The sequence below is a fragment of the Etheostoma spectabile genome, chromosome 6 (assembly GCF_008692095.1).
Source record: "Etheostoma spectabile isolate EspeVRDwgs_2016 chromosome 6, UIUC_Espe_1.0, whole genome shotgun sequence".
Taxonomy (NCBI): domain Eukaryota; kingdom Metazoa; phylum Chordata; class Actinopteri; order Perciformes; family Percidae; genus Etheostoma; species Etheostoma spectabile.
This window is the reverse complement of record NC_045738.1, coordinates 3397587-3408470: the sequence shown is the minus strand read 5'-3', so window position 1 is coordinate 3408470 and position 10884 is coordinate 3397587. Positions and strand designations below refer to the sequence as shown.

At 40.5% G+C, this 10884-nt stretch overlaps 1 protein-coding gene across 1 annotated transcript; it reads right to left on the bottom strand.

Moving 5' to 3' along the window:
• Nucleotides 1-6: 6 nt before the first annotated feature.
• Nucleotides 7-6666, bottom strand: irx4a (iroquois homeobox 4a). Its single transcript, XM_032519615.1, has 5 exons — nucleotides 6279-6666; nucleotides 5170-5421; nucleotides 4176-4282; nucleotides 2097-2407; nucleotides 7-973 (listed from the first exon to the last, which is right to left on the bottom strand). The coding sequence occupies exons 1-5, from the start codon at nucleotides 6321-6323 to the stop codon at nucleotides 243-245; spliced, it is 1446 nt and encodes a 481-aa protein (XP_032375506.1). The 5' UTR covers nucleotides 6324-6666; the 3' UTR covers nucleotides 7-242.
• Nucleotides 6667-10884: the final 4218 nt, after the last annotated feature.

The following is a 10884-nucleotide window of genomic DNA, read 5'->3' as shown; positions in this document are numbered from 1 at the left end:
TTTAGTTATACATTTCTGTGCGTGCGTTAAATCAAATAAGCCAAACCGATCCGGATATTTCACGCATGTAACGCCATTGTAACAGTAGCTAGCATTGCGTTTAAAAAAAAAAAAAAACGAATCAAACATAATGAGGGAACCATGGAGACGAAATAGGCTTTTCCATCCGACTTTCAGTCAGTCACAAAGAGTCTCTATCTCTCTCTCTCTCTCTCTTTTTTTGCAATAAAATTGTCATTTGGTTACGAGCAGAAAAGTTTGTTGATAGTTTTTGGGAAGCTCATGGCACTGTCTTTGGAGGAGTCCTGGTGCTGCTGCAAGGCCGCCGCGCTCCTCTCAGTCTCCAGGATGGCGCCTTTGGTGTTTGTGGTCCAAGAGACGGTGGTGTTGGTCAGAGCCTGGCTCAAAGTGCTGTGCCTGAACAAGGGGTCGTGGAAAACCCCGTCCACCCAGTTTCTCAGGGTTGTGACCGGCGAGTCGTGCCTGTTGTCCAGGCCGGTCACGGGTGAGGTAGCGGCAGGCGATGGGGTGAGGGAGGAGGGCGGCGGCTGGCACCTAAGCATACACGACGGGTACTCAGTCTGGTTTAGGGACGTCGCAGTTTGGGCCAAAGACCAGATCCGAGGCTTGCCGTCTAATATCTGGTGGCCGTGCTGCTCCTGCTGCTCCTGCTGCTGCTGCTGTTGGTTGTAACACGCCTTTGCCGGCTGTCTGCTGTCCGCCTGGAAATCCTCCGGGCTTGTTTTCAGACAACTTTTGCTCAAGTCCTGTTCGCCTCCCAGAGAAACAGGGATGGAGATTTTCAGAGACGCGTCCTTGATGAGGTGTTCTGCGGGGCAGTCGCCCGTCGTTGACATGTGTGTGTTCATGTGGTATCGATGCTTCAGCTCACACTCAGAGCTCTCAGACTCCAGCGTGTCGAAGTCGTCCAAGTCGCTCAACTGGAGATCCTTATCAGGCCGACTTCTGGTCTCTGGGAGAAAGAGAGCAGGGAGGAGACGAAGGTTAGGTCAGAGATAAGATATGGCAGCAGAGCTCATGGAGGCATCCTGAACACTCAGTCCCCAATCCAAAGTATTGAAGTTCGATCACACACAGACTATGTACAGCCTGGCAGTGGTAAATACATATGATCTAATCGGTTTAATCATAAATCAAGTTCAACCTTACATAATGTATAGAGTTCAGTCTGATGTACTTTAATTTATTAACTAACTCAATTCAGTCCTGTCAGAAATATCTAGCACTAATCAGCTGAAAAACGTTCACCAATCTCACCATTACAAAGACCTCTAAATTTAGATTTGAACCTTTGCCATGTTCCTGTGTGAAACTGACTCAGGTCTGTCTAATGATATTCCATAGCTTCATTGTTATGGTGGTCAGAGTGATATAACATGCATGTACACACAACTGCTGACTGCTCAACTGTTTAATAACCATACAACAACGAAAATGCATATAAGTGCATATAACAACATTACCATGTTTGACTATATAAATTGTAAGGCCTCAATGTTTTCTTATTATCAATTTGTTTTTTTTTTGCCAATAAAACAGCATCACACACCTACTATTATTTTTTAGAATAATTACAGTAGAAAATAAAATAAGATGCAAGACTGGTTACCTTACACTGCTTAGTAAATATAATCAAATGTTATTCTAACGTACATTTTTGAACACAATAAAAGATGTCCGTGTGGCCCCATCCACCCAGTGTATTGTTGGATAACAACTAAAATAGGGTAGATTTCAGCTCTATGGTAACATTTTATCAGGTTTTTCTGTAATTATTTGCGATTCATCCTGATCCCTCCAAGAGGGATAAAACAGGAAACAGTTGCTCAAAATTTACATTTGTTCTCAGTTTGACCAATGTTGAAAAATAGTAAGAATGTTTCCATTCCAAACAAGAAAAGTGACACTTTTTTGATACTTATAGCAGCAAAACAACACCAACATTGCAGTTTTAAGGTGCTTAATACATGCTTTTGAGACAAAGGCCACCTGTAATATAGTGCCAAACAATTGAGCATAAAGCTTTAATAGATTCTCTATATTTCTGCAGCGCAATGAGAAATGGTGACACTAACCATCTTCATTGTTCTCGCTTTTTATCTGCTCCTCCTGAGACCCATCTTCATCATCTTCATATCTTTTCTCCTCTGAGCCCTTGTTCCTGGGCGGCCACGTCATCTTGTTCTCCTTCTTGAGCCTCCTCCTGGCGTTGGCGAACCACGTGGAGACCTGCGTCAGCGTCATCTTGGTGATGATGGCCAGCATGATCTTCTCCCCTTTGGTTGGGTACGGGTTCTTCCTGTGTTCCTGCAGCCAGGCCTTCAGCGTACTGGTCGTCTCGCGTGTGGCGTTTTTCCGCCTCGTTCCCCCATCCATGGAACCATATCTGTTAACGAAAAGAACACAACCACAATGGTAATGAGAGTGTAAATAGAAAATGTGATGCATGTTGCATTACAATTTCTAATGTGTTGCCCTGGCAAGTTTCTTTTCTCAAAAACCATGACAGAGCCATCTGCTTGGAATCTTGAAATGATGCATAATGAGCATTATAAGCGTTACAGTCAATTATGTAAAGGTCTGAAAAATTATAGTACACATCAGAAACACATGTCACTTAGGAGACATCATTTAGAAAATATGAGGGGAATGTCCATACCTTGGGGAACTGTAACATTAATACAATCAGTAAATTGTTTTGAAGAATTGTACATAAGCCTTGGAGGACCATGTGCAGTGTGCAGAGCACATACATTCCCTTAAATCCCCGCAAACAATCCTTCTGTCGCAACTACAACTACTTGGTATCCAATGTAAATCTCCTATCAGTATCAAAATATGCAAATTATTCAACTGAAGTAAAATGTTTGGACTATATGCACATATATTTTCCAATATTAATGCATTGCCTATTATAGACATTCCTAGCGCAGCATGTGACTATTTCCCTACGCACCAATAGATCAAACATAGACCTCCATTTAAAATGCACAGTGTTGATTTTCAGTCAGCAGTGAGCTGTAAAAGTCCTCTTGGGGGAGGCTTTTATGAGGCCTTTATTGCTCCGTATAGCTTAGTGCAGGTCAAGCACTGCTAAGGGAATCAAGAGGAGAGGAGGCTGCACCTTTCCATACCCGGCGTTGTTCTCTCGTAGATAAAATAGACTGTAAAATTGCTTTATTGAGTGTAATGATAGGCCCTCAGGTAACAGGCGGGCGCAGACAGAGTGGTACTGCTGTAGGCCTGCTTGTCTTTCTGAGTGCCACTAATTCTGTTTTGCTTTAGATTTTAAGGCCTTTTGCTGTCTGTGCACTTATTAGCACTCCTGCTGACACCTTTTTGCACATTATACTTAAGTTAGAGTGATTGGTAAAAGAAGCCTGCTCTTTGGTTTTGGGTTATGTGAACTGGCACGTTGCTATACAAGGTAATCTATATGACACTTTGCTGATCAATTAAAACACAATATTATTTTTTTTAAAAAGCAGTTGTCATATGCTGTCCAACGCATGTTTGTTAGTGCTAACATCTTTTAAGTTGTTGATTATGTTCAAAAAGCGTGCTGGTCACAGGTATATTTATCATTCACGACACATACATACATTTTACAGATTTGATATGGACATCATGTCATCATTGGAAAGGCCTTTCAATATGGACGTCATGTCATTATTGTGGAGGCCTTTCAATATGGCAGGTGTGCTCTTCACACTGACGAGGCCTTGTGTCTTTTCTGAAAAGGGGGCACGAATCTTGTGAAGGACATCACCTCATCAGGAAATAAATGTGTCCTGAGATGAAGGTGATGACCCAGTGTTGCTCGGCATGATGAGAATGGACTTGACCTCTCAGGGCTGATTGATTTAAGACTGGGAGAACTCACCCCACACTAGTGCGCAATACTTTGAGAGTTACTGTCTGCCTTACATTTTGATCATATCATGCTTTCACCGCTTGAAGCAGGTGATGTGAGCCTGTTAAAGTGAACTTTGACCACACAGCTCAAGTTCTGCAATTGTAACTTTTCCATTATGTACCACGTTTTTTTAAGTTACACATACAGATCACCTCCATGTCGGATGTTTACATTGACAAGCAAGCCTTTTTGCATTAGAAAAATCCCCAGAAGTCACATTATGAAAGAAACAACATACCTGTCATACTGATACTGTCCCAATGTAGGATCATAAGGATAGTACGCTGTTGCCTGGGTTATTCCCGCATGCGCAGAAGCTGTGGCCTCCTTAGTGTCGAATGGGCCCTGCAATCACAAACATAGACAAGTGTTTTAAAGATGATGCAAACAGGAAATCTATTCTGGTACATTAAATGACTCACCTACTAAAAAACAGACAGACTTGTATTGGCTTCATTTAAATCCTGCTTGGTTATGTTAAGTCATTAAGGCTACTGAAGAGGGTAATGACTTTGCACTAAATCAAAATGTTTAAATACCCTCCTGCACAATGAAACATGGACAAACTAGACTAACAGAAGTATTTGATCTATGACTTTCAAAATACTTTTTTTTTTAAATAATCCCTTCAGAAAAACATTAGGAAGCAGTAGGTTCATTAGCAGAAGTCTGAGCAAATAAATCCATGAAGGTTTCCAGAAAAAGAAGGACCAGTTTAATTATTATCAAGAGTTAGAAAAGCATAGCCTCTATAGTTATTCTGAATATTCTTCTAATTACAATCTTTTAACCCTGAAGCTGGAAAAAACAGCAGTCTTGGACTCTAGGCACATGGGTTCTGTTATGAAAACGTATGGAATTATTTTTTAATACAGTTTTGATGTATTTTTAAGAAAGTCCTGAATCTTCTGAGTCAGCCAGCTTGTTAAACATCAACTTGTTTTCAATGGAAATAAACTCAGCAGTAATAGGATGGTTGAACTTGTTTCTCCCTTGCTTCATTTAAAAAATGACTGTCTCAAGGAAACCTCTGACACAAGAAAGGGAGCCTATATCGCTTTGCAGAGAAGTACATTCCAATAAGTAAAGAAAAGTTTGCTTGAAGGCTGATATGAGGATAAATCACGTTCAGTAGGAGACTGGTATTTTGTTGTGTAGAGCATAAAAACGAGGAGCGGTGCACCCTGCGGCTCCATTAATCAATGCCAAGATGGCTCAGATGAAAGGCTTACCAGCGAGTAGAAAGCCGAGGCGTCCGTGCCGTATGTAACGTAATTCCCATAGCCTTGACTGCCGGTGTAGGGGCTCCCGTACACGCCAAGCGCGGCGGCTGAGCTGAGTTCATGTCTCGCCGTGGCCAGCAGCCGGCTCTCATACACGGGGCAGTAGACTGGTGTCTGCCCGGACGCTGCTACTCCGGAGTCGGCTATGGATCTGCCGCTGGACTCGCAGCAAGTGGTCAGAGAGTTGGTTGTCATCAGGAACTGGGTGGAGACCAAGAGAGAAATTACCTTTTTAAAAAGTTGTATTTGATCCTGAATTGAAACAAAAAAATCTAATGTTTTGATTTTGAAGTTAGTTAATAACTTTTTTTTTTTTTCAATATCAACTAAAAAACATCTCAGTGAAATGAACACGATTCTACCTGTTTCCAAATTCTCTTTAAAAAAAAGAGAGATAATTATTTTGCTTCTCTGCAGATAACCAAGGTAAACTCGCCCTCATTCAATTTTTTTTTGTTTGTTTCAGAATGTCAATCTTTGAAAAACTAAAATACAACGTCAAATCAGTTACAAAGATATCTGATGATGAATGATGCGTTGAATTCGTGTGGTAATGTGCGCGTAAAACATGTCAACAGAACAGAACGTTACAAACAGATACAACATGTTTTCCCAACAACGCCCAGTAATACCAAAGTAATGCTTAGATGATTTTTTATGGCTCAAAGCCAAAACAAAACAGCTGCTGGGTTATGGCGTAAAACACACACAGAGTGAGCAGAACAAGTTGGCATGTGTGTTCCAGCGCAGATAAACATATGGTTGACATTACACAGCGGCTATTATCTTGCAGAAATCAGTGAACGGGAGGTCGGGGGTCTCGCTGGTTTCTGCTTTCCCTCTTCTTAGCTTTTTTTTTTTTCTATCGCTGCAGGAACACAGGTATCAGTGGTTGAAACGCAATACCTTTCCGATACGCGGAATGACTGTGACAGCTTCGCTGATTCTTGGCCAAAATGCGTAAAAGGATCACGCCGAAATCGATGACATAATCAATCGCTGCAATATCAAAACCAAAACATCTGATTAACTGAGCAAAGGTAGTTACATGGACTTACTTGTGGAGCAGACGAATAGGGATATCCAAATTGTGGATATGACATGGTAGAGAGGTCCCCCAATATCCAGAAATAAAGCGAGACTGAAGGTCTCCACTCTAACGCAGGCTGCAGCTCTGTTTGACTGTACCAATTGATTGTTAAGCACAGGCTCCTGGTTGCTTATAGGGCGAAGCAGAGTAGCATGTTTAATTTGTGGAAAATGCCCCCCACTCAAACGCCTTTTAATGTGGGAAAAAAATAATAATAAATTAAATAAATTAAAAAAAAAATCTTCTAGATCTCCTATTTTAAAGTTCAACTAGGAATAGATAAACGAATTAAGGTGATACGGGCTTCCTGTGCCTAGAATAATCACTTTGTTGTCAGATACATATTTTTGCCGTATAAAAACATAGTATAAAAGACGTCAGCAGCAGAAGCAGGTTGTTTTAAACGGCTGGGACTCTGACGTCAGAAGTTTCACACTCAAAAAATGACCGGACTGTAACTTTAATATGCATTTTCTTTCTCAGGATGACGACAAAAAAAAAAAAAAATACAACAACAGAGAAATGATCAATCCAACAAGACATATTTAAGAGGGAACAGGGGGGAGTACTTAAAAAAAACACGTCCTGGAGATTAATTTGCAGTCCCAATCAATCAATTAAGCCAATCTGTGTCTTCAATATGCTAACGTATGTATCAGTTTTAAATGCATTAGGCCCAAGCACGTTCTCATCATTCCTCCGCATTTATGCTAATCACATGGGGAACTAATTGATTTTAAATTAATTAGTAAAGAATATTTTTTTAGACTGGACAGAAACAAAAATCACAGCCCTCCCATTTCTTGAGGAAACAGATCCACATAAAACATTACATGTAAAAATATTACTATTTGGTCTTTATTCGATAATTACCAACATGAATTAGACCATAATTTGATCTCAATTCCACCTGGAGCAATGAGTCCCCAGAGTGTTGTAATGACCCCAATGCGTCCCCCAAAAGTGCCTAATGAGGTGTAGTTTGAATGAACTTTGCACCTCTCCGCACCAACTTCTCACACGTGCACGGATGTGCATTTTTTTATTATTATGACATTTACAACCACGTTAATCTATCTATCTATCTATCTATCTATCTATCTATCTATCTATCTATCTATCTATCTATCTATCTATCTATCTATCTATCTATCTTCCTTCCTTCCTTCCTGGTCAGGTAAAATCGTTAAACTGCAGTTAACCAAAACAGCCAGAATCCCCCAAACTCGTCCTCCACAGTGCCGGTGCCAGTGCGCGCTGCCTTGCTTGGAGAATCCCGGGTTGAGACATGTGGATAGCTCCAGGGGTCACTCCTCAAATTAATGATGATGTACTCCTCCCCCCCCCCCCCCCCCCTCCTCCTTCTTCTCCCCTCTCCAGCTGGATCTCTGCCTGCCGGTGACAGGTCGATTGAGAGTGATTGATGACTATCTAGGGGACCGGGGCCAACATAATAATATGATACAGGCTCCTTGCAATAATTGCTCTCTTTCATTTACAGATGAAAGAAGTAATAAACAGCTATAAAGACGGAGGCTTTTACTTCGATTAAGTGGCCCAACTTTGGTCTTTTGTTGGTTTAATTTTGGTGTGGTGTGGTGTGGTGGCGTGGGAGGGCGGGCTGTCTGTCTGTTCTCTCATTCATTCTGACAAATTGAATTATAGGGGGTTAGTACCTCCAAGCAAATGGACGCATTAACGCTGTGAACGGAGAAGGGGGGTCAAAAGGGATCAGCCAGCGCTTTTTAATTTGCATTAACTCTAATGCCACCTTAACATTAACAACCCTGTCTGAAGCGCTCAACCATACACTCACACACTCTCTCTCTCAGTCTCACACACACACACACACACACACACACACACACACACACACACACAGCTCCCCTTTGTCATATTACAGTAATTTAGACTTTTTTTCTGTTTTTAATGCAGTGGGGTTAATTTGACACGCAGTGCGTAAAGGCAGGGCGGGACCCAATTTATCTTTAACATCACAGAAAGAGAAAGTGGTGACACGTTGATTTTGGGGATGGTGTGAGCGCACCTGACACACACACACGAGCACACCCATAAGTGGCATGTATTCTGCCGCCGATATTTTGTATAATCAAGGACACTGCTTATCTTATGGTCCTTTGCATGGGCCTCCACCCTCATGCATGTATAGAATCCGGTTGGAGACAGTGGGACAATCTGATAGACACATTCTCTAAACTATACTGGCCACATTCCCTCCCTCCTCCCCTTGGTGTATACCTTTTCATTATCCACTGCGTTACCCAGCGTTATCGGGCGCCTATGATAAAATATTTAGGCGCACTTGTATATGCTTTTAGATGGAAAATAAAGACGACGGCTGGAGTTCATGCTTGTTTAGCGTTTAAAGATTAAAATAGAAGCTTCCTTTTTCCTTGGACAGATGTGGGGATGCAGGGATGTTTAAAGTGAAGCAAGTTATGCTACTCCAGTTCAGGACAATTGGGCCATTATGCCTTATGACCTGATTGCATTTTCTTTCCTTTCCTTTTTCTTATGAAATTAAACATAATAATCAGCAAGTTGTTATCAGTTTGATCTAGATTAATGAGCGATTTGAAGATGATTTCAGTGTATAAATTAGGACAGAAGTCAGTGTTCAGCACTGATTTAATGTAGGGGCATCCGTCATATTGATGAGTAGCATAAATCAACGGCCTGACTGGAATTAGACCAACTAATGGGGCAATTTGTGACTTCCATAATTGGGTCATCAATGCAACCATAAAGATCTTTTAAGGTATCTGCAAGTCTAACATTCTTAAGTTTTTTTTTTGTCACTTAGTTATGCTTATTTAGTTATATATTCAAGTTTCAGGTTTTGCCTCATGGCATCAACCTCAAACTATTGTAATCTGTATAATAACTGTGTTGCACTTTGCAGTAAGCCTGCTAATTTGCATCTCCTTTCTAACTAAACTCTTATTAAAAAAGTTCCCCTAGAAACGTAATCATGAAGGTGTCACTTCCCTGATAATCTGTCTTTGATTAATGAGCCACAAGGAGAGTGCCTGAGTGTGCCTGTGTGCCTGTGTGTGTGTGTGTGAATGTGTGTGTGTGTGATTATGTTTGTGAGAAATAGAAGAGAGAGAGAGGTGAAGGGAGGAGGGTAAAACACCTCCGATTTTAGTCATCTGAGTTTAAAGTGAGACACAAAATCAAAGGTGAACTGAGTCAATGCATCAAAGCTAAATCATGACAGAGATGGGTAATGTTGAACAACATTGTGTATTAGGCTTCAGTGAGAATTTTGGCTCTGGGTATTATGGCACAGAGTTCAGTTGTTGGTACATTGTACTGTATGGTACACCTAAAGAGTTAATGCCACCTCAGAACACAACCCACTGGCACTTCAATTTGAATTGACCACATGAGCTATGCTGTGATCTGCACTACATAGCTCATGTGGTTAATTCAAATAAAGACCTTTGTGACATTTTTTTCTGATTTGACACAATATAATGAAACTGTCTTGACTTGATTTACAACTAAGTAGTCTGCCCATCTGTTCAACATCTACAAGATCAAAAAATACCTTCCTGATACTGGAGTTTAAGCCTTTTTTTCAAAATAATCTTAACCCTGTCTCGTCTGTTCATCTTCTGTAACCAGTGCATATTGAATTAAAGATATATAGAAACAGCCCCTGCCACAACAGAGCCGAGTGATTCTGATGTATTTATTTTATACAGTGGTGGAGTTACATACTAGAGCTCCTGGAATGCCATATCCCATACTGGATCCAGTTGAATTTTTTTTAATTTTTTATTCTTAGTATCAGAAAAGCAAAAAAAAGACGTGTCTGATTCGGGTCAAAAAGATACTTATTTGTTAACATGAACATTGTGAACATATGATCCAACCGTCAACCCTTCTTTTCACAATTCATAGATAACCAGTGATACTTTAACATTTGTTTTGAACTCCAAAAAATGAAACACTCTTTATTTCTGTGGATTTTTGTTGTTTTTATTGTGGCAACTGTTGTGGCTTTTGATGACAAACTGTAGAGGGAGAGCTGCTCTTCAGTAGAGATAGTCCAATTCCATTTTTTGCTTTCCGATAATTCTGATACCTGAACTTGCGTATCGGGCGATACAGAGTACTGATCCGATAGCAGTGTGTCAAATATTTTATTATGTTTCAACAACTATATACTAGTATCCCTGAATGGATGTGATATGATTTCTATCTTTGTTGTTGGTTTGGCTCAGGTTAAAATCTTTCTCAAGTCAAACGCAAACAGTGAATGCCACAGAACTTTCTTTTATTATACAATTTGACAGTCAGTTATAACAGAAAGAGAACATAAATACACTAGATTTTCTTTGTTGCTTTATTTTGTGGCATCGGATCGGTGCACAAACTCCAGTACTTTTATCACTGACTTCTAACATATTAATTATTGCTGTCAATCACTTACTCTTCAAAACCAAGTTTTCATAAGAACAGGCACTCTCAGTGTTATGCTATGTTGTGTTGTATTGTGTTATTTCACTTTGTCTGAGGTGAATTGGTCTGAGCATCCCCCCCCC

Coding starts and splice junctions, on each gene's coding strand:
- irx4a (XM_032519615.1), bottom strand. CDS start 6,323: ATGTCATATCCACAATTTGGATATCCCTATTCGTCTGCTCCACAA. Junction 4,283..5,169: donor CCTCGGCTTTCTACTCGCTG/GTAAGCCTTTCA, acceptor TTGTGATTGCAG/GGCCCATTCGACACTAAGGA. Junction 974..2,096: donor AAGCGAGAACAATGAAGATG/GTTAGTGTCACC, acceptor TCTTTCTCCCAG/AGACCAGAAGTCGGCCTGAT.